Source organism: Saimiri boliviensis, chromosome 7 (genome assembly GCF_048565385.1).
Source record: "Saimiri boliviensis isolate mSaiBol1 chromosome 7, mSaiBol1.pri, whole genome shotgun sequence".
Lineage (NCBI taxonomy): Eukaryota > Metazoa > Chordata > Mammalia > Primates > Cebidae > Saimiri > Saimiri boliviensis.
The window spans coordinates 36,627,126-36,650,606 of record NC_133455.1 but is presented as its reverse complement, the minus strand read 5'-3'; the positions used below and the strand labels follow the sequence as shown (position 1 = coordinate 36,650,606).

General features: G+C 45.8%; 1 protein-coding gene across 1 annotated transcript in view; it reads left to right on the top strand.

Moving 5' to 3' along the window:
* Window positions 1-23,481, top strand: part of ELK3 (ETS transcription factor ELK3) — a 78,843-nt gene that overhangs the window by 11,693 nt on the left and 43,669 nt on the right. Inside the window, exon 2 of the mRNA XM_039472222.2 lies at window positions 21,551-21,759. Coding sequence (XP_039328156.1) covers window positions 21,553-21,759 — 207 coding nt within the window. The 5' untranslated portion in view covers window positions 21,551-21,552. The remainder of the gene's footprint in view (window positions 1-21,550; window positions 21,760-23,481) is intronic.

Genomic DNA, 23,481 nt, shown 5'->3' with positions numbered 1-23,481 from the left:
ATTAAACTCTGGGCAGAGAGATGTTGTCATATCTGTGCTGCATGCATAGCCCAACGCAAAAATGCCCATAGAGGGACCGACTTCATCTTAGATAGTTGAGGCAAAAACAGAAGAGCCAGTCGGCCCCTTGGCGTTTCTGTCCTCAGTTCACTCCTGTAGTGGTTGTACCATTAGTTCTCAGCACTGCATTGATGACAAATGAAGTAATCTGACAAGTGTAAAATTTTCTTAAAGTATGTTACTTTAATGACAAAATTATGTGCTGTTTGAAGACATCTTGAATCAAATGACTCAGGTTTACTGTGAATTCTCAAAGGATTGGGGGTCATAGCTCTCAAATAAGCTCGTGGCCTGCTTTGATTTCAATCAGAGCTGAACCACAAGAACAGCGTCTTCCTTCGGCCTCTGCCACATCCTTTGAGTGTGTGTGTTTTAAGCTTAACTATTAAAGCCTAGTAGTGTGTCTTTCAGAAAGAAGAAACTTTAAGACCTTGATGTAGATCAATTCAAATATTTTACCTAACCAAAAGGGTGACTTTCCTTCCTTCCTTCCTTCCTTCCTTCCTTCCTTCCTTCCTTCTTTCTTTCTGTCCTTTTTTCTTTTCTTTTTTCTTTCTTTTCTTTCTTTCACAGGGTTTCAGTCTGTTGCCCAGGCTGGAATACAGTGGCACAGTCTCGGCTCACCACAATCTCTGCTTCCCGGGTTCAGGCGATTCTCCTGCCTCAGCCTCCCGAGCAGCTGGGACTACAGGCACGCACCACTGTGCCTGGCTAATTTTTGTATTTTTAGTAGAGATGGGGCTTCACTATGTTGGCCAGGCTAGTCTCGAACTCCTGACCTCGTGATCTGCCTATCTTGGCCTCCCAAAGTGTAGAGATTACAAGTGTGAGCCACCGCACCCAGCCGGGTGATTATCTTTCACAAGGCGGGGGGGGGGGGGGGGGGGATAAAAAAGATCCTCTAAAGCAAGATAGGGCTATTATTTTATACAGTTAGTATATTCATGCTGAACAATTATTGGAAGAGCAGATAAAGTTGTATATGGCATTTCAAAAAGGGACTGGCCAAGCCAGTGTGTGGTAGATGCCCATGTGGGAACTGAGGGCAGTGAGGATGCTTTGGAGTACAGATCAATGTTTGATGCTAATGTCACCAACAGCCGGTCTCTTCCATCAGATGCTTTTGGTGGCCTTTGCATAACACCATTCCTTGGACACGAATGAATGAATGGTTGGTCTGCCCTTCGATGACAGTTTCTGTGTTATTTTGCTCATTTATTCAGTGCATCTTGAGGGTTAATTAAAAAATCGGTTTTAAATATGAGGCATTATGAGAAGACTGTTAAGTTTTGAAATCACTCACTGTCTTGTTTTTGCAAGTTTTGGAAATAACAGTACCCACCAGGGACATCAAGCCATTTTAAAATGTGTTCCACTTAGTGTTGTTCGTCTACAGGTTGGGCTTGGTTTAAACAGACATTGAATGAAAAGCGAGAGGGCTTGTGCTTGTTCTTTTTTACCTGAACCCCGCTGTATTTTTATTTTCTGTTAAAAATAACTATTAGAAGTGTGTAGAGTTAGAATCCCTCAGCATGTGGCACCGTAGCCATCATATGCCGCTAGACTTGATGCCTATTGCACAAAAATGTGAGCGAGACATAGGCGTGTGGGGAAAGTAAAACTATTAAAGGGCTAGTGACTACCTTCATGACTTCAGAGGCAGCTAAAACCCCCCACACGTGTCCACCACATGAGCAGGTGATGATATTTTGAAGACTGCAGAGTCACTGTTTTTTATCGTTCTCTTCCAAAGTGAATGTCATACCACACCAGATTTATGTATAAATGTTTATGCCTGGAATTTGCATTTCCTAAACCATGAAAGCGTTTTCTTGAGAAGAGCACGAAAGAAAAACAGTGAAACTAACCGGTTCCTTGCTTCAGGAACCGCCTCTGTGAGGTAGCTCTTTGTGCTTCTCAAAAATCTCTCACGATGTTGATGGCGATCCCTCCATCACGAATACCGGTAACTCGTAACCATTTTTGCAACAATACTGTATATAGTGGGACCCAAAGACTAGGTAATGTCAGTATTATCCAACTAAACCTTGACATGTTTTGGCAGCTGTTAAACTTCAGAAATAGAAAGAAAAGATGTATAACACGGTATTAACCCTTTGTATAATAAGTGATCCGTGATTCAAATCTGTTACACTGTAAAGTGTTAACACTGATCGTATATACTGTAAACAGTGTCTAGCTCAGTCAACTGTTACCCTTTGCCATATCTGTGTACCATTTAAAAGAAAGATTAAAAATGGTTTCAGTGGATTTACTGCAGGAAGGGAGAAAGGTAACTTTTCCAGGTAGGCTGCATTAGAGGGCAGTTTTATTTTTGAGACTAAGTCTTGCTCTGTTGATAGTTTGGAGTGCAGTGGTATGATATCAGCTCACTGCAACCTCTGCCTCCTGGCTTCAAGGAATTCTACTGCCGCAGCCTCCTGAGTAGCTGGGATTATAGGCTCAAGCCACCATGCCTGGCTAATTTTTGTATTTTCAGTAGAGACAGGGTTTCGCCTTTTGGCAAGGCTGGTGTCAAACTTCTGACAACCTGCCTCGGCCTCCCAAAGTGCTGGGATTACAGGTGTAAGCCACCGTGCCAAGCCAGAGGGCAGTTTTTTTTTTTTTAAACAGCTTAACCATCCAGAAATGATTGAGTTTACTTTGTTATTTTAAGTTCTGTAGAGAAGACAAGAAAGTTCCCAGTTTTCCCAAGAGCATGCAATGGCATCTCTCCTTCCCCAGGCCCCTGCCAGGGCTTTCTGTGAAGGAGCTGGAAGGGAGAGGGTCAAGGGTTCTTGTTGCCTCATCCAGTTCCCAAGAAAATTGTAGCCTGAGATGTCATGCATCGTGAGAAGCAGGCACTGGTGAGGGGAGATGAGTTTTGGTGGAGGCAGTAAATGAAGTGCAGCCAAACTGAAATGACGCCCAGGGAGGCTGTGAGACCTTGGTAGGATACTGTGGCCTTGGTAGGACAGGGGGACCGAAGTAATGCTCACACCGGAGGGAGCTTTGCAGGGACTGGAGAAAGGAGCTGCGAGGGCAGGAGAAGGCTTTGGAACTCTCTCCAGGATAGACCCAGGGAGGGAGAATGGCTGTGCAGATGTTGGAGGTGGCCCTGCCCAGGTGCAGCTGGGCCAGGGGAAGGGGAAGGTGCACAGATGGTTGGGCACCTCTCTGCCAGGAAACGCTCATTGCCGCATCAGGACTAGGGTGCCCAGCACAGCTGTGCTGACTTCCCAGTCCCCAGGGCCCCTTGGGGATCCTTCGGAGAGGAAGGGATGATGTCACAGCCCACACCTGACCCCATCCGGGACCCCTTCCTCCCCAGGAGTGCACCATCCTTCCTGACCCTGCTGCAGCCCAGCACGTGTGCACATGTGTGAGAGAGACAGGGCAGATGTGATGTGAATGGCCATTTGCAAGAGTAACAGACTGCAGGTTGCCATCGATGCAGAGAGTGGTGTCCAGATTTTTAGTGAGAAGAGCTAACACATGAAATTTTCTTTTATTCAACATATTTTATCTTGCTTTTTTTTTTTTTTTCTCTAATGTTTCCACTGGGTGGTGCTGCAGGAATTCCTACCTTTTGCCTTGGATCTACCCTTCCCAGAAAGACGCCTCTAAAGCATAATAGGAGGAAGTCCTGATTTAGAAAGATTTTACAGTTTCCACACAATAGAAGAGTTTGGAGGATGCTCTGGCAGGAAATGGTTCAGTTTCTGGATGTGGAAAAACCACCATCATTTTGTATCCATGCAAAAATGTTTTCATGGCACTGGGTAAATACTTTGGACTTTCATCAGCTGCTTCTTTAGCACAGAAAAGCTTTCAAGTGTATCAGAAAGATTAGGGTTTCGTTCTAGTAGAAGTGGTAAGATTTCCTTTATTTTGATTTTTGTAAAACCATCTTAAAGTATCTAAGGTAATAAACATTTTCTTACACTGACAACCATAGATTTAATAAAATACTTCTGTCAAAGTTGTCTTTAAAGCTGAAGACATTGTTCCATCCTTATTTTAAAGATCAGTTATGCAATGTATTGATCAAAAGGATTACATATTCTTACTTTCAAAATACTTTTAAGAAGTCATTTAGTTTGATAACACGTGAAGGAGAGAAATAAGACTGGCTTTACCTGTTCTACAGAGGAGAAGGTTGGAATAGAGAAGTTAACATCCCTGCCATAGCTCACATGACCCTTTTTTTCTTTTTCTTTTTCTTTTGTAACCTACCTTTGTCCAAGGCACATAAGATTACGAAACTCTCTTTCTTTCTTTTTTTTTTTTTTTGTTGAGACCGAGTCTTGCTCTGTCACCAGGCTGGAGTGTAGTGGCGCGACTCCCTGGTTCAGGAGATTCTCCTGCCTCAGCCTCCTGAGTAGCTGGGATTACAGCCATGCATCACCACACCCAGCTAATGTTTGTAGTTTTCGTAGAGACAGGGTTTCACCATGTTGGCCAGGATGGTCTCGATCTCCTGACCTTGTGATTTGCCCACCTCAGCCTTCCAAAGTGCTGGGATTACAGGTGTGAGCCACCATGCCCAGCTGTGATCACGCAACTCTTTAAGGTCTTGGCTGCAATGAGAATTTGTACCTCTTGACTTCCAATTTTTTTCTCTTTTATGCAAGATTGAATTGTATTGATATTAGTGGTATAAAAATTTGGGTAAAAGAGTTTCCATTCAAGCAAAGACCTCTGAAACATTAAGAATCAAAAGTATTGTGGGGGCTGGGGGCCAGATTGCCCACTGGGGATTAGGGAGCTCATTCATTTAAAGCTCCAACTGACGGACAGCTGGCCAGATTGGAGTAAGTTTTTCTGACTTCGGAACAGCATGTGTTCTTCAGGGCATTTGTGGTCCTCTGTGAAATCCTAGACGCTGCTTTCTTAGAACCTGAAACGGCGCTTTCCTAGAGGTGTTTCTTTTTAAAGGAAAGTGTTGGAGGCCCTGCTGGGTGCTAGGGACCTTGCCAGGTACTGTCATGCACGGTTTCAGTGGGATTCCAGCCTGTTTTTATTCATATGTGAGGTGCTTCTCATGATTCGTTTCGTGATGTGAGGTGCATGCGTGTTTTGGGCCCCTCTCAGGCCAGGCTAGCTAACTTCTGTTTCCTCTGACTTTCATCCTGTTCCACCGTCCTTCACACACATGCCCCGTGGGAGGTCCAGGAGGCACTGACTTGAGAACATGCAGCTTCTCACGTCCTGCTTGTATCGAGAGCCACCGTTGCTTATTTCGTGTTGGATGAACCTGAAACCTATCTAAACCACGATACAGATCTTTGAAAGGAGGACATTGGTTAACAAAATGATGGATGGGGTAGGTTCAAAGATTCTTGAAAGAGAACCAAACTGGAACAGCTGGAGACGCAGATCAGGCAACACCAGAAATGAACAAGGAAGTGTCCTGATTTAATTGCTAGTGGGAAAGTATTTCCCACAAATTACAGTGAGACTTTTCTCTTAGCAGCAGTGAAGTGTGTATGAGAAATGAAGCCTCTTCTGGAGGCATCTGCGAGGTGATTAAGAACCTGGCCGTTGAGGCCAGATGCCCCTGAACATGAGGCTCTCTTGGCCCATTTGACCCATGTGACCATGAGCGTCTTATTTCACCTTTCAAAGTCATAGTTCTTCATGGGCATAGCCAACTGAGAGTGTTAAATTTAGACAGCATGTATAAAGCACTCAGAACAATGCCTGGTACATAGTAAGTGGTTATCAAATTTAATTGCATTAAAAAGAAAAGCTCCTAGTTAATGAAGTAATGGATTTCTTTAGGTATGAGCCCTTGTCTTGAGAATTCCATGGGAACTCAGTATTGCTGGTGGCGGAGGATATATTAATAGCTAACATTTTCTTAGAACAGTGCTCTTAATTTGAAATTTGTAAGTTATTTCTAGAGTTTTATAAACCCTGGTGAAATTATGTGTATTTTGTATAAATAAATCTTTTTCCTAGAGAATTTTAGATCAAATATGCAAAGAGAAAACTTCCCTGGAGATGTGATTGTGTCTGTGTGTGTGTGTGTGTGTGTGTGTGTATCAGTTTTACGTATGTGAATATATTTTAGGTTGAATATATGAGATTGGGCTGGGTGCAGTGGCTTGCGCCTGTAATCCTAGTACTTTGGGAGGCCAGGGCAGGTGGATCACCTGAGGTCAGGAGCTCGAGACCAGCCTGACCAACATGGTGAAACCCTATCTCTACAAAACAAAATAAAATAAAATAAAATAAACATATGAGATTGCTGGTATTTGACTAGTTTGGATCCATAAAAACAATAATTTTTTGGCTGGGCGCAGTGGCTCACGCCTGTAATCCCAGCACTTTGGGAGGCCGAGGCGGGTGGATCACAAGGTCAAGAGATCGAGACCATCTTGGTCAACACGGTGAAACCCCGTCCGTCTCTACTAAAAATACAAAAAATTAGCTGGGCATGGTGGCGCGTGCCTGTAATCCCAGCTACTCAGGAGGCTAAGGCAGGAGAATTGCCTAAAGCCAGGAGGCGGAGGTTGCAGTGAGCTGAGATCGCGCCATTGCACTCCAGCCTGTGTAACAAGAGCAAAACTCCGTCTCAAAAAAAAAAAAAAAAAAAAAAACCACACAATAATTTTTTATAGTTCAACCTAATATTTGTGATATTATTAGGAAACAACTTGAAATACATTACAATCTGATATTTATCATGAAATATGATTATAGCTTATTTTTGTACATTATTTATCAAAGCCTAGCAAGTGAAAATTCATCAGGCAGCCTTGGACCACTAGTAATCATATTTACCTCAAATAACTTTTACATTTCCATGGACCTTAATCAAGGAAATAAAACATAAAATCTTTTGCTGTGTCCAATGTTACGAAACAGTCTTTCATTTTCATTGCAGATTTATTAGTAGCTTTATTACATCTAATGAATCATTTTTTGGTTCCACACTATTCTGATCCAAATGACTACTGTTTAGGAGAATCTGCTTAGCGTTTTTTCCGTGTTGAATTCACAGGGTTAATTACTTCAGGAGGAGCAAAAATTCTGAATTTTCTTGGGTGATCAGAGCGTCAGTGTTGGCTCAGAAGGCAGAGTTGGGCTGCAGTGCTGGAGGTTAACACAGAGCTAACACACAGGACAAAATGAAACCAGAGCTGCGGTGGCAAAGTGGGCCAGATGTAGGAGGCCAGGTTTCCTGTGGCCCATTTTCCAGCTTCCTGCCTGCAACCTGCAGAAGAGGAAGCCGAATGTTACCGAGTATGAGAACTGTGGGTCATGCTTCAAGCCAGAATTAAGAGAATGCAAACGACACAGGCAATAAAAACAATGGCAAAGAAAGTGAATGTTCAGGTTTTAGTCCAGAAATGTCTGGGAAGGAACAGCCCATCTGTTGAAAGAAAAAGCATTGTCAGCAGAGCCTGTCCTTCCATGTGAGACTCTAAGGGTGGCTGGGGACTGTCCCAGGTCGTAGGAACCTCTGGTTTTTATAGCCCCACTCATCTTTCAAGACATGGTCTGCTATTTTAGGGTTACCTGGAAAGACTCCCTGCAGCTCCCAGGACTTCTAAATCTGTTTCCTGGGCCTGTTGATACGGAGTGGGGGGATGGGGAGGGGCGGTGGGGGGTGGAGGGGAGGTAGATGTGGTTAACCAAGCAGCTGTAATGAAAGACAGCCTCAGTTTGGGGAGGCCAGGTGACTAGTTGGCCGCTTTGATCTAGGAGGCTTAAATTCCTTTAACCACCCAATAAAATTTTTGTCTGATGTTTTCCAAGAAGAGATTAAATGAAGACGTGTGTGTGTTGAAGACAACATAGTGTGTGGCTACCTGGTAAGCCACGTGTGGCAGGATACAGGACCCAGACAATGAAGACAGGGAGAAGGGAGTGAGTTCATCTTTCTCCCGGGGGCGGGGGAGAAGGGGGAAGCAAAATAAAATTATTTTGTCTAGGCTCTTTAGCTCATTTTGGAAGAGTCTGCGAAGTCAGATATTACAATCCCTATGTTAAAGAAATTGAGATCCAAAGAAACTGATTCATTGCACACCTTTATATTGAGTACCTATTGTTTGTCAGGGGCTATGTTGGAAGTGCTGGGTGATGCAAGTGAAATGATGGCTAAAAATAAATAGTTGTGTTTCATGTAAGGCTTATATGAAGGGGGCAGAGAAACCTTGTTGAAGGCTTAAAACATACATAAGCCTTGCTGGGCGCAGTGGCTCACACCTATAATCCCAGCACTTTGGGAGGCCGAGGCGGGCAGATCACCTGAGGTCAGGAGTTCGAAACCAGCCTGGCCGACATGGTAAAGCCCCGTCTCTACTCAAAAATATAAAATTAGCCAAGAGTGGTGGCACATTCCCATAATCCCGCCTACTTGGGAGGCCGAGGCAGGAGAATTGCTTGAACCCGGGAGGTGGAGTTTGCAGTGTGCTGAGATCACGCCACTGCACTCCAGCCTGGATGACAAAGCGAGACTTTGTCTCAAAAAAATACATATATAAAAGGCTTCGGTGTTGTGCCAAGCTTTTCCCATACACCGTCTCATTTAAATTGCCTTGCTGCTTTGTGGTACTGAGAAATAGGGTGTCTTTCTGGGACAATCAGTTATTTCTTTGCCCTGCAGATCGACTGCTTGTTCTTCTCTAAGCCCAGAGAGAACAAACTCTGTACCAGGAATCTTAAGAAGTTTTAGAATGTTGTCAAGTTAGGGATCAAAGGGTACCCACGTGAGGCAGTGTCCGATGGCAGTAGGCCCTTTCCCGTCTTAATGTGGCCCACTCTGAAAATTTAGTATAACCTAGGCCGGGTTGCATGGTGATAGGGTAGGGTGCAGTAAAGTAAGCAGGAGGAATCAGAATGGGTCTAAGACATTTTCTCAGCCAGAGTTAATGAAGCCGTCATTTACTTTTCCAAAGAAAATTCACCCGTATAAAAGTCACTGACAAACCAATTGAGTTACTTCTAATTTAGCCAGCGACAACATAGTTTCAGAAGGAAAGAGGGGTGGTTCCTATACACAGTAAATTGCATATGTTGTTATTTCAGTGGTTGTCAGTGATTTCCTCTGAAAAAATCTCTCTCACTTTTTTTTCAGAGACAGGTTCGTGCTCTGTTGCCCAGGCTGGAGGGCAGTGGTGCAATCACAGCTTACTGTAGCCTCAGCCTCCTGGGCTTAAGTGATCCTTCTGCCTCAGCCCTTCAGGTAGCAGGGACTACAGGTGTGTGCCATCACACCCAGCTAATTTTTGTATTTTTTGTAGGGATGGGGGTCTCACCGTGTCGCCCAGGCTGGCCTTGAACTCCTAGGCTCAAACTATCCTCCTGCCTCAGTCTCCCAAAGTGCTGGGATTACAGGTATGAGCCATCGTGCCTAGCAATCTTTCTCTTTCCCATGATGGAAAATGAAAACTTGGGAGACAAGAAGTTGGTCTCATGCATTTTTTTATACACAGTGATAATGATTAAAATAATTTAAATGTTCTTTGAAAATAATAAAGACTTCAGAACTTGTATAAAGTTGTTTTGCTTTTTTTTGAGACGAAATCTCATTCTCTTACCTAAGCTGGAGTGCAGTGGCTCGATCTTGGCTCAGTCTAACCTCTCCTCCCAGGTTCAAGCGATTCTCCTGCCTCAGCCTCCTGAGTAGCTGGGATTACAGGCATGTGCCACCACATCCTGCTAAATTTTGTATTTTTAATAGAGACAGGGTTTCACCACGTTGGTCAGGGTGGTCTCGAACTCCGACCTTGTGATCCACCCACCTCGGCCTCCCAAAGTGCTAGGATTACAGATGAGAGCCACCATGCCTGGCCTTTTTTTTTTTTTTTTAACCCAGATATTATCCTTATTTACTTAATACCTTACACTTACTCTGTGCTGAGTTATTGCAGATCCCTCATCATATAAAATGTTTTCTTCCAATTCTTTGAAGTCCAGGGTTCGTATTTTCTATAATGAACTGTCTTCTACCCTTTGTCTTAGACAATGAGAATATCATGACATGGAAATGTATGTGGATCTGGCAAAGGAGTTGAACTCACCAGAATTTTCAGTGAGAAGTGTTCATCTTCATGTCTCTAACCATGCAAATTTTAACAAACAAAAAAAGACATGCATGCCTCATGAACACCTGCTTTGTTTATTCCTCACCCAGAAGTTTTTCTCCTTTTTGGGGGCTCTCATTGCATTTTTTTTTTTTTTAAGTTGGCTCATTTCTTTAGTTTCTACCATATAGAAGCTTAAGAAAATCAAAGCTAATTCTACCTCCTCAGCTCCCACCTTACTAAACATGAAACCAGGAACAAGCAAAGGGAAGTGCTAGGTTCCCATCAATAGAAAGAAGAACAAATAAGTGGGCATTTCGACTTCTAAGAATGGAGACAAAAACCTCACGCTTTGCCTGAGGAGTCTGTGCGGCCCCTACTCACATTAAGACGTCTGGCGCCACCTTGTGGCCAACAGGAAGGAGGTCAGTTTCCTAGAAGAGGCTGGTAGCTTCTGGGGGACAGAGGCAGGAGGGATGGGACACCTGAGGCTGGGATCTTGTCATGTGACCTGACAGCTGTCACGTAGGCGGAAGCGGGCACGGTATAATGAGAAGGATCAGTATTTCTGTCAATAGCATCTTTCTCTTTCAGGCTTTGTCGTATTAAAGCATGAATCAAAACATTGGAAAGACTTAAGAGAGACATAAAACTTTTTTTTTTTAAAGTACAGGGTCTCACTCTGTCACCCAGGCTGGAGTGCAGTGGCAAAATTACAGCTCACTGCAGCCTCTACTTCCCAGGCAGAGGCGATCCTCTCACTTCAGCCTCTTGAGTAGCTGGGTGGACAGGCGCGTACCACCACACACAGCTAATTTTTGTAGTTTTTGTAGAGACAGGGTCTCACTCTTGCCCAGACTGGTCTTGAATTCCTGGGTTCAAGCAATTCTCCCACCTTGGCCTCCCAAAGTGCTGGGATTACAGCGTGAGCTACCACGCCTGGCCTCAAAACTATTTTTATAACTGCATTTTTTAAATGCAAAAGAGCTGAAAACAGAATAAGGGCAGAAAATAATCACCCAGAGTCTGCAAAAATGTCCCTCCCTGTCTGTGCCAGAGATCAAGGGCTTTCCTCTCGGCCCCTCCACACCTCTCTACCCGGTGTCTTTTTTCCCTCAGCAGCCTGTGAATGCCCTGCTGTGGGCTCCGTCTGCAGCGGTCATGAGCACCATTTTCGTTGTCGTCCCTTGGCTTGTCATTCAGAACATTTCTCTTTTTTCCATCTCTGACCCAACAGCGCTTACGTACTTAACTCCCCTACCCACTCCAGAGAAACCACATAGATGGGAGCAGAATGTGCCCCAGGGAAGGTGAGAGCCACAAGGCCCATTTTTGCTGAGGTCACATAGCTTGGAGGCCTCAGCTCAGCATTTAAACCATTGTTTCTTTTTTTTTTTTTTTTTTGAGATGGAGTTTCTCTCTTGTTACCCAGGCTGGAGTGCAATGGCGCGATCTCGGCTCACTGCAACCTCCGCCTCCTGGGTTCAGGCAATTCTCCCGCCTCAGCCTCCTGAGTAGCTGGGATTACAGGCACGTGCCACCACGCCCAGCTAATTTTTGTATTTTTAGTAGAGATGGGGTTTCACCATGTTGACCAGGATGGTCTCGATCTCTCGACCTCGTGATCCACCCGCCTCGGCCTCCCAAAGTGCTGGGATTACAGGCTTGAGCCACCACGCCCGGCCAAAACCATTGTTTCTTAAGCTGGAGCCACAGAATCTGTGCTCCTGGATCTGAGTTTTCTGCAAACATTTAGGATTTTTTTTGTGCTTTCATATTTGGTGATAGACGACAAAACAGAAGCATACTCTTAAGTCACCTTATAAACCGCAGTCACCATGTGGCTGAAGAGTGTCCCTGGATTTCAGTGCCTGTGTGGCACTGAATGAATGGTCTCCCTATTTTTTTTTTTGAGGTGGAGTCTCACTCTGTTGCCCAGGCTGGAGTGCAGTGGTATGATCTCGGCTCACTGCACCTCTGCCTCCAGGGTTCAAGTGATTCTCCTGCCTCAGTCTGCTAACTAGCCAGGACTATAGGCGTAGGCCACCATTCCTGGCTAATTTGTGTGTGTGTGTGTGTGTGTGTGTGTGTGTGTGCATTTTTAGTAGAGACGGGGTTTTGCCATCTTGGTCAGGCTGGTCTCAAACTCCTATAATGAACAAAGAGCCCTACACGATGCCTTCCTGCCTGGTGAAGGCCACGTGACTCCATCACGAGCTCTGTGAGGAGCACTTTCTCTGCCCCAGGTGTAGTTTAAGTGCATTACTACTAACTTCTGTCATTCTTACAACAACTCTGTAAGTATCTCTTTTTATCATATCAGTCCCGTTTTGCCTCTAAGGAAGCTGAGGCACAGAAAGGTTAAGTAACTTCCCCAAAGTCCCACAGCCAGACAGGACAGATCTTTGCAGTTGAACCCAGATAGTCAGGCTCTGGAATTTGTGCTTACCTTCCTAATAGACGAAAGTACTTCACTAGCACCTGCTTTGAGTGGTAGAAAATAGTTAGGCAGCCGGTGTGATGGCTCACACCTGTAATTCCAGCACTTTGAGAGGTCGAGGCATGAGGGTCGCTTCAGGCCAGGAGTCAGAGACTCCTGAACAACATAGTGAGACCGTTTCTACAAAAAAAATTTAAAAATTAGCAGGGCACGGTGGTGCATACCTGTAGTCCTAGCTATTTGGGAGGTAGAGATGGAGGATGGCTTGAGCCCAAGAGGTTGAGGCTACAGTGAGTCAAGATTATGCCACTGCACTTCAGCCTGGGTAACAGAGTGAGACCTAGTCAAAAAGAAAAGAATTATGCTTCAGTGAAAAACTGCATTCTTTTTTTGTTTTTCTTTTTTTTGGGGGAGGGGATAGCATCTCACTCTGTTGGCCAGGCTGGAGTGTCGTGATCTTGGCTCACTGCAGCCTCCGCCTCCCGGTTCAAGTGATTCTGCTGCCTCAGCCTCCCGAGTAGCTGGGATTACAGATGCGTGACACCACACTCAGCTAATTTTTGTATTTTTAGTAGAGACGGGATTTCACCATGTTGGCCAGGGTGGTCTCTTGATCTCGTCATCTGCCCACCTTGGGCTCCCAAAGTGCTGGGATTACAGGCATGAGCCACTGCACCCAGCCCTGCATCCTTGACTCTAGAGAAGACCCCCTCCAGATGATGTAGTTCTAATTTTTTGGAAAGTATTCTACAACCTTGTTGACTATAGGTAACTGATTGTGAAACAATTGTCGTATATAGGCAGGCAAATTCTGTCTTATTAGAGTGCCATTGACTCCCACCCTTAGTTTTGTCTCCATTTTTATGCATTTATTTCAATATTCTTTAACTATAAATGCCTCTATTATTCAGATTCCTTTTTGAACTCATTATAACGTCTGCCTGGTTCCCTACTGAATTATGAGTGAAATAAAATCTTTAACGTGTTCACTTTGGTATCTGTATGTGAGCCATGATTTTACCCTCTTTTGAAAATTATTTTTTAACAAAGGAATTTCTGGACTAAGTGCAGTGGCTCACGTCTGTAATCCCAGCACTTTGGGAGCTTGAGCTGGGTGGATCACCTTAGGTCAGGAGTTTAAGACCAACCTGGCCAACATACTGAAACTCCATCTCCAATAAAAATAGAAAAAAAATTAACTGGGGGTGGTGGTGTGCACCCGTGGTCCCAGCTACTCAGGAAGCTGAGGCAGGAGAATCGCTTGAACTTGGGAGGTGGAGGTTGCAGTGAGCTGAGATCGAGCCACTGCACTCTAGCCTTGGCAACAGAGTAAGACTCCGTTTCAAAAAAAAAAAAAAACAAAAACAGGATTTTCTCCAGTCTTACTTCAGTGAGGCTTTCAGTGGCCACCTTAATACTTCACCATGGCCTCCGCACGCCCCTCTCTCCCCCCCTCTCTCTTTTTTTTTTTTTTTGAGATGGAGTTTCACTTTGTTGCCCAGGCTGGAATGTAGTGGTATGATCTTGGCTCACTTCAACTTCCGCCTCCAGGGTTCGAGTGATTCTCCTGCCTTAGCCTGCTAAGTAACTGGGACTACAGGCGCAGGCCACCATTCCTGGCTAATTTTTTTTTTTTGTATTTTTAGTAGAGACGGGGTTTTACCATCTTGGTCAGGCTGGTCTCAAACTCCTGACCTCGTGATCTGCTGCCTCAGCCTCCTAAAGTGCTGGGATTACAGGTGTGAGCCACCCGCCCAGCTGGTCTCCTCACCTCTTTAGCTGGCTCCACTTTCCTTTTCCCATAGCAGGTATCTTCCAGCATCCTGTGTCAGTTCATTCACCATGTGTGTGTTGCTGACGGCCTGTCTTCTCCCATGCAAATGTGAGCTCTGTGGGGACCCAAGTCTTTGTCCTTTTGTTTAGTTTACAGATGTGTCTCAAATACTCAGATGATGTCTTGGCATAAAATGGGCACTCAAAAAAAAAAATGAAATGGGGAGAAAATGAAGGTTTTTTTGTTGTGTTTTGTTTTGAGATGGAGTTTAGCTCTTGTTACCCAGGCTGGAGTGCAATGGCACGATCTCGGCTCACTGCAACCTCCGCCTCCCGGGTTCAAGCAATTCTCCTACCTCAGCCTCCTGAGTAGCTGGGACTACAGGCCTGCACCACCACGCCTGTCTAATTTTGTGTTTTTAGTAGAGACAGGGTTTCTCCATGTTGGTCAGGCTGGTCTCAATCTCCCGACCTCAGGTGATCCTCCTGCTTCGGCCTCCCAAAGCGCTGAGATTACAGGCATGAGCCACTGTGCCCGACCTGAAAATGGAGTCTTTATAGGGGAAAGTGTATAAATACACCTTATTCAGAAGAACCTACAGCAGAGTAGTCACTGCTATAACTTTTTTGTGAGAAGCGGATGCGTTTCTACCAAATATCTATTGTTTGTAAAATAAATTGATAATTTGGGGTAGAGGACTAATATATTTTGTCTCTAAATTTCATTGTATCTTTACATAAGAATTACAGATCTTGAGTTTATATCCAGTTTTGTTGCTTACAGTTAAGAGTAAATATAATAAAAAATACAGTAAGAAATCATTTGTTGGCCAGGCGTGGTGGCTCACGCCTGTAATTCCAGCACTTTGAGAGGCCGAGGCAGGTGGATTGTCTGAGGTCAGGAGTTTGAGGCCAGCCTGGCCAACATGATGAACCTTTATCTCTACTAAAAGACAAAAATTAGCCTAGCGTGGTGACAGGCACCTGTAATGCGAGCTACTCAGGAGGCTGAGGCAGGAGAATCACTTGAACCCGGGAGGCAGAGGTTGCAGTGAGCCGAGATCGCACCACTGCACTCCAGCCTGGGTGACACAGCAACACTCTGTTTCAAAAAATATCATTTGTCAGCACTGAGAACATACCACGTTTCCGTCTGCTCCTTTAAAGGAGGTATGCATATGATTGACAGTTGGCAAGCTGCTCTAAGTGATCTAACTTCACTCTGCCATGGCAGACCACAGCTCTGCATTACAAAGGGAAAGGAGTTGGGGTGAGTAACAGGCGGTTTTGCCCTCTGGAATAGGAGGGGTGGGCCTCCGCCAGCTGTGACTGTGGTCCTGGCCAGTGCTGGTAGAAATGGTGAGAGGCCGGCCAGAGATGGGAAGGCCCTGCAGGCTGCAGGAGTCCAGAAGGTATCAGATGTGAAGGGGCCACCTCTTCCTGTAAGAGCAGCGATGCTTCTAAAAGCAGAGGGATGGGCCTCAGTGTGAAAACACAGAGTTCGATTCTGCAAAAAGAATGGCATTAAGATACGTGATAAAATGTTGTACATTCAAAGTAACAGCTGATAAGGATGGGAATAATAGACACTGTGGGGAGAGAGGGAGGGAGAGAGGGCTGCAAGATTCCTTGTTGGGTGCAGTGTTCGCTATTTTGGGTGACGGGTACACCAAAGCCCAATCCCCACCATCATGCAATATACCCATGTAACAAGCATGCACTATACCCCCCAATCTTAAAAAAGCAGGAGTCGAGCCGGGTGTGGTGGCTCACGCCTGCAATCCCAATACTTTGTGAGGCCAAGGCGGGTGGATCACACAGTCAGAAATTTGAGACCAGCCTGACCAACATGGTGAAACCTCATCTCTACTAAAAATACAAAAATTAGCCGGGCATGGTCGTGGGCGCCTGTAATCCCAGCTACTCGGGAGACTGAGGCAAGGGAATCGCTTGAACCCAGGAGGTGGAGGTTGTGGTGAGCCGAGATCACGCCACTGCACTCCAGCCTAGCAACAGAGTGAGACTCCGTTTCAAAACAAAGAAAAAGTAAATTAAAAAGTGGGGGTCTGAGGAGGGAAAGATAAGCATTTTATAAGAGGAATTTAAAAAAAAGATTTCTAGCATTTCCTTCATGTGTTCTACATAATTGAAGCTGAGAGTTGGGGGAACTCAGCTCAGTTAGGCGGATGAAAGATTTTATCTTAGAGCAGACCTCCGTGTGCATAATAATCTGTCAAACATAAATCTCAAGTACCACCATTTTCGTCAACTGTTCAGGAGCTGTCTGAATTACCCACATTCCTTAAAGTGGCATCAGATAAATGGCCTTTATTGTACTGACTTCATTAAGGATTCTAGGTATCAAGGAATTAATTTTTTTTTAAATCGCTTAAATGTGTTTTCTGGTGAGAGAGATACTCACGTAGATGAGTTTACAAAAATCTATAGCATTAGCGGTTATTGGAAGGGCGTGCTTCCCAACACAGTGGTAGAAAGTTTGTTTTCCAACACCCCAGAGGGCAAAAGTTCCAGCTGGCAGAGGCGCAGTGAATGTAGTGTGACTGTGTGTGAAAATAGTTGTGTAAATTATGAAACTTGATTTCATCATAAACTACATCGAGCAGAATGAAAACAATACAGAGAGAACTGTGGCAGCTGGTGGCCCACTGCCTACTTGTCCCTCTACCCGAGCCTCCCCACGTACAGCCACCCATTTTCATCATGCAGATGGCTCTGGCCAGAAGGATGGTGGGTTCCAGAGCTGCCTGGGGCCTCCACCATACCCCAGAATGACTTCTGCTGAGCGGAGACAGGAGTAACTGATCTTTGTAGATGCGCTGATAAGCTCTGAGCAGGGAGCTAGTTTTGCGACTCAGCTCTGAGTAATGTCTGGCTAGGATTTCCACCAGAAAGGCTTACGTGACTGCCCAGTCATCGAAACTGGTGGATCCACCAGGGTCAAGGAGTGGCTCTAGAGAGCGCTAGAAGAGGAGAACCAGGCCCTCAGCCCGGGGCGGGGCTGGGCATGCCTCAGACAGGAGAGGCTTGAGCCCTTAGTCACCTCCGCTGGAGCGGGGTTGCGCATAGCAGCCCCTCTGAATAATCCTCTGATGATCCCCGTGCCTGCAGCTGCCACCTAAGCTCTGCAGCTTGGTTGAGCAGTCGGGGCATTTCTGTGATTCCTGGTGAACAGCTCCTTGCCTTCTCTGGGCGAGTTCCTTTATGCCAGAAATCCGGAAGCCCTGAGGCAGCAGGTCCCCACCCCCACCATTTGCTCCTCCCCTTTCTGCTCTTCATCTCTCCCTTTTCTTTCTTTCTCTCCTACCTTTGCCTGAGGCTATGGCCATAGCACCCATGGCGCCACCTGTGGCCTCTGAGTAAAAATGCGATCGGCTGGTCCCCCCCACACCTAGTAGCATACTTTTTCATGATTTTCTTTCTTTCTTTCTTTCTTTTTTTTTGAGACAGAGTTTCACTCTTGTTGCCTAGGCTGGAGTGCAGTGGCGCAATCTTGGCTTACCACAACCTCCGTCTCCTGGCTTCAAGCCTCAGCCTCCCAAGTAACTGGAATTACAGGCATGTGCCACCATGCCCCGCTAATTTTTGTGTTTTTAGTAGATGTGGGGTTTTGCTCTGTTCTGCTCTAACTCCTGACCTCAAGTGATCTCTCTGCCTTAGCTTCTCAAAGTCCTGGGATTACAGGCGTGAGCTACCACACCCGGCCTTCCTCATGATTTTGAACAGAAGCTCTAGAGTGTAAAGATAATGGCGCCCCCAGCAAAGGGAGAACTTTTTTTTATAAACAAAGACATCTTGTGTTACAATAATCAACTTTTGCTGCAGTGGTGCTATGGAACCAGTTGCCCCAAGATCACTGGCTTACAGCGGCATTAATGTTTCTCAGAAGTCAGTGTCGGGGATGCTGCTTCAGACGATGGGTGGATGGTGCTTGGCTTCGGACTTTGGGTTGAGTTCAGGTCATCATGTGTCTCGTTCTGGGGGCAGCAGCTATAGCACAGGAGGAAAAGTGCCAACTTATGATGCCTCCCAAGACCCCAGTTCGGAATTGGGATGCTGTCACTTCTACATCAGTGTACTGGCCCAATGCAGTCACATGGCTAAGCCCCAATGTCGGCACTCCTCCCACAGCCACCCCAGTGCAATACCACACAGTCACCTAAGGAGAGGGGAGTTGAGAACGGAGAATGTTTAACAGGTCTGCCATGTGGGTTCTCATAAGTCACGCCCAGAACATGGTCTCTGACACACGGGTTGTATCGAAATGAAAAGTGATTCTGTATGCACAGGAAGCTGCGAGGAGGCCGGGCAGGTGGAATGCTAAGTGTACAGTACACGGAGAGATGTTTCTCCTGCCCTCCTGTCCCATGTGGAACATGATGTCAGTTCAAGGTGGAGGGTGGCGGGGGCCGACCACTTCCCTACCTGGCATGTGAGCAGAGCCCAGCAGCCCCTTCCCTGCTGACCACCAAACCCACTGGCAGCCTTCTGCCCTCAGCAGCAGATTATCTGAGCAGGCACTTAAAGTTTCAGAGATACATTCAAGCCGACTGTCTCAAGTGTGTGGCCAAGAGCATCTCAAGAATTTGCAGCAACTGTTAGCTGTTTGTAGTGCCACTGAAGAGAAGAAAGTCGTGGTTCATATCCAAGTCCTCAGAACGGTGGTCCTGTGAGGAGCTGGGGCCCGTCAGCTGCCATGCATCTCACCAAAATGGGGACTTGCAAGACCCTGGAGATGCAAAGGTGGTTTTGACCCAATGATGAAACGATAGTGACTGTCTTACAGACCATTGTGGTTAATAGTGATTTCTGTAAAGAATATCCCCTTTAGGCCGGGCACGGTAGCTCACACCTGTAATCCCAGCACTTTGGGAAGCCAAGGCGGGTGGATCATGAGGTCAAGAGATCAAGACCATCCTGGTCAACATGGTGAAACCCCGTCTCTACTAAAAATACAAAAAATTAGCTGGGCATGGTGGTGCGCGCCTGTAGTCCCAGTTAGTAGGGAGGCTGAGGCAGGAGAATTGCTTGAACCCAGGAGGCAGAGGTTGCGGTGAGCCAAGATTGCGCCATTGCACTCCAGCCTGGGTAATGACAGCGAAACTCCATCTCAAAAAAAAAAAAGAATATCCCCTTTAAAGAACCCTAAATAAAATGCTCTGTGGGGACTGGGCACGGTGGCTGACGCCTATAACCCCAGCAGTTTGGGAGGCTGAGGTGGGTGGATCACCTGAGGTCAGGAATTTGAGACCAGCCTGGCCAAATGGTGAAACCCCACCTCTACTAAACTACAAAAATCAGCTGGGCACGCTGGCGTGTTATAATCCCAGCTACTCGAGAGGCTGAGGCAGGAGAATCGCTTGCACCCAGGAGGCAGAGGTTGCAGTGAGCCGAGATCACGCCACTGCACTCCAGCCTGGGGGATAGAGTGAGACTGCATCTCAAAAAAAAAAAAAAAAAAAAAAAAAAAGCCCTATGGGTAATTGCAGAACACTCCTAGTCTACTTTCCTTTAACTGGGAGGAGTGTTGTGGGGTTGACGATATTGGTACAAATAACCCTCCCCAAGGCAATTATTCTGACTTCCGGGTCTCCCAGAGCTGCACGTCTTTTTCGCTGCCCCCCGGGTTGCTATCACTCCAGGTTCTCTTCCTGCTCCCCCTACCCACCACCCCGCCCCAGGACTTCCATGTCTCCTTCCCATCCAAGGGGATGATCCCAGGAGCTCTGTGGCTACTCACAACATTTGGCCTGTGGCAAAAGCTTTTGAGGCCAGTCTAACCACCTTTTTATAAAAAAATGTAATGAACATTGATAAAACAAATGGATTGTTATTATTACTGCTTAGAATTAATACCCATTGCCATAAAAGTCCTCAAATGCCTGAAATTGAGAAACTGCCAGGAGTGGGGAAACATTTCCTTGAGAAGGTCCTGTTTGAGCTGGGTCCCGATGGATGAGAAGGAGTTCACCAGGCTCCAAAGCTAGGGAACAGCATTTTACGCAGAAGGAATAGCATTTTAAAAGTTCTCACCAGAGTCAAAGGAAAGGATAACATTTTATAGGTTTTTGTCTTGGTGGGAAAAATTGCTTTTCCCATCTGTGCACCTGTGACGGTGGGCTTTGACCTGCAGCATAATGAGCGCCAGGAAAGGGAAGGTCTCTCCCGTGGGCAGTGATTGTTCAGTTTCACAAGCATCCATGGACTGGGCAGCTTTGAGCATTGTGTGGGTTATCAGGGTGCCGGCAATAACAAAGTAATCCAGCAAAGTCCCTCCCTCATGAAACTCATCACGTAGTAGGAAAGGCAGTTACATTTAGGCGTATATCACAGCCACGAGGGCGATATTCCAGGTGCCTGTGTAAGTGCACTTAGCACAGGGTCCAGCATTTTTGTTAGAGACCGACTGTATTAGTTCTCTCACATTGCTATAGGGAAATACTCAAGACTGTGTAATTTATAAAGAAAAGTGGTTTAATTGGCTCACAGTTCTGCAAGCTGCACAGGAAGCATGATGCTGGCATCTGCTGGGTTTCTGGGGAGGCCTCGGGAAACCTACAATCATGGCAGAAGGCAGAGGGGGAGAAGGCGTGTCACATGGCCCGAGCAGGAGCAAGAGAGCGAGGGGCAAGGTGCCACACACTTAAATGACCAGATCTCATGAGAACTCAGTCACTGACTCAGGTGTGGTACCAAGGGGGATGGTGCCAAACCATTCATGAGAGATCCACCCTTATGACCCAGTCACTTCCCACCAGGCCCCACCTCCAACGCTGGGGATTACAATTCAACATGAGATTTGGGCAGGGACATGCATCCAAACTATATCACGGGCGCAAAGAGAAATTGATAGGATGGGCGGGAATAGACACTTGTGTTAAGTGGGGAACCATTTGAATGGGGACCTGTTCTGCAGGTAGTCATGTCATTAATGGTTGTTCCACCTTATTCCCGATGCTTCGCTGTCACTCGAGCAGACGTATGTGGTCAGTAGAGGACCACAGGGCCTCCCTGTATTTCTGAACTGTGGCCTCTTACAGAAATGCAACCAGGAAGCTCCCGGTTCAGAGTGAGCCATGGAGATGGATGGGAAAGTTACTTTTTATTAGGTTCACAGGGGGAAGGAGGGAACAGCTGAGTTGCCCGTTCTGAAGCCCCCCTTTCCCTCCAAGTTCGGTCGGCCTTGTGACCACCAGCTCTGACCTGGCCTCCTCTCCCCCAGGTATGGAGAGTGCAATCACGCTGTGGCAGTTCCTGTTGCAGTTGCTGCTGGATCAGAAACATGAGCATTTGATCTGCTGGACCTCCAACGATGGTGAATTCAAGCTCCTCAAAGCGGAAGAAGTGGCCAAGCTGTGGGGACTCCGAAAAAACAAAACAAATATGAACTATGATAAGCTGAGCAGAGCCCTGCGATACTATTATGACAAGGTAAACCCTTGACCTTGCATGAGACCGTCTTGGGGAGGGAGTGGAATCCCCTCTGCGTAGTTCATTGATGAAGGAAGATAATAGCTTGCTGTGAATCAAATTAGAAAATTTAGAGGTAATGCATGCCTTCTTTTGGAGAAAAGCCATGCTCTAGGGATTCCCACCCCCGGAAGCCCTTTGGATATTCCTGAGGGTCACATTTTGTTTCTTCTGCATTTTTGTCTGAGTTTGCCAAAGAGCTTTGCTAACAATAGACATGAGATGCAGGGGGGTTCTGGGGCTTTCCTCATGTTGAGTCGCTTGATGACAGAATGCATGTTAAAATCTGGAAAGTCTGTTTATCCTGTCTGATTTGTGCTTCAATTAAAGAGATCTCTCCTGGGAGGTGGTAGCTTCAGCAAATTATTTTTTAACTACTCAGTGCCTCAGTATCCTCCTTTCTAAAACCGGAATCAGCATAGGAATAATGATAGGAATAGGAATCCTGTCTCAGGATTGTTGTGATGGCCAGCCGAGCCATTACGTGTTAAGTTCTTAGAACGCTGCTTGGTACGTGGTACATACAAGTTTATGGGACACTTCCCTAATTGGAAGAAAAAGCCATTTTCATTTTGAAGTCACAGAGACGAGGCAGAGTGCTGTGTTAAGTGATAACATAGCGTGATTGCCAAAACTAGGATCATTCGAATGAGTTTTTAATGCATTTCTGGAGAAGCAGTTTTAATGTGTTTGCTAGGGCAAAATTATTGCTATTTAGGAGAAGCATTTCAGGCCTGTAATTATTGGCCATTTCTGTTTGAATCTGTTGTTGCTGAATGTTTAGCCTCCAAGACATAAAGACGTAGAGCCATGATAATGGTAAGCTTTTATTCTGGTTTTATTGTTCACATTAAAAAGTAAATTAAAAACTGATTTAAATATTAGTTCCTGATCTATATTTAGGGCCTGCCGTCTGCCAACCTCTTTGGAATTCAAGACATAAGGATTATACATTTCAGGAAGTAGAGACATCATTAATTATAAAGTGTTCCTTTATATGATCGTAATTGCACGTGATTATGTCATTGAAATGCCAAAGGTGCTCTCCTTTAATGTAGCAATTAATTAATCCTGACTTACTGCCGAGTCCTACGAAGATATAAAAGCACTTCCTGCAAATTGCACTGTCTGAAAGCCTCGCAGATGGCTTATTGTTCTGCATGCTTCCCCACGTTCTCAGTTCTGCAGGGGGAAGGGGGGTGGGGGGGGCGCTGAAGGAAAACACCCTGGTTGCCTGCTGGCAGAGTGCCTAAAAGCTGGGCTTTGAAAGTCAAAAAGCATTTTCATTGTTTTAAATCAAAGTATCAAAGAAAAGAAGTCTCTGGGACTCCACTCCTCCCTTCCCTGGCCTGGGCCTGGAGGCTTAAGGGTTCTGTCTCTTTAGAACGGAGGGATCCCTGTGCTGGAAATGACTGCTCACTGACTCCTCACAAAATTAGCAGAGTCATTCCTCTTTAGACTGTATCTTATCTCCCTTAGGCAGATGTTTAAATCTCAAGAGAGAGCAGTTTTATTGCCTTCAGTCAACAAGTCTGTTGCTGGCACTTTGTTAGATGGCTAAGGCCTGTGCCGAGCACTTCATCCTTTGTCTCCTTTAGACTTGACAACAGCCCCACAGACAGGTGCTGCTGGCATCATCCTCCTTACACATGTGAGAATGTGGAGGCTTGGACGAGAAACCTG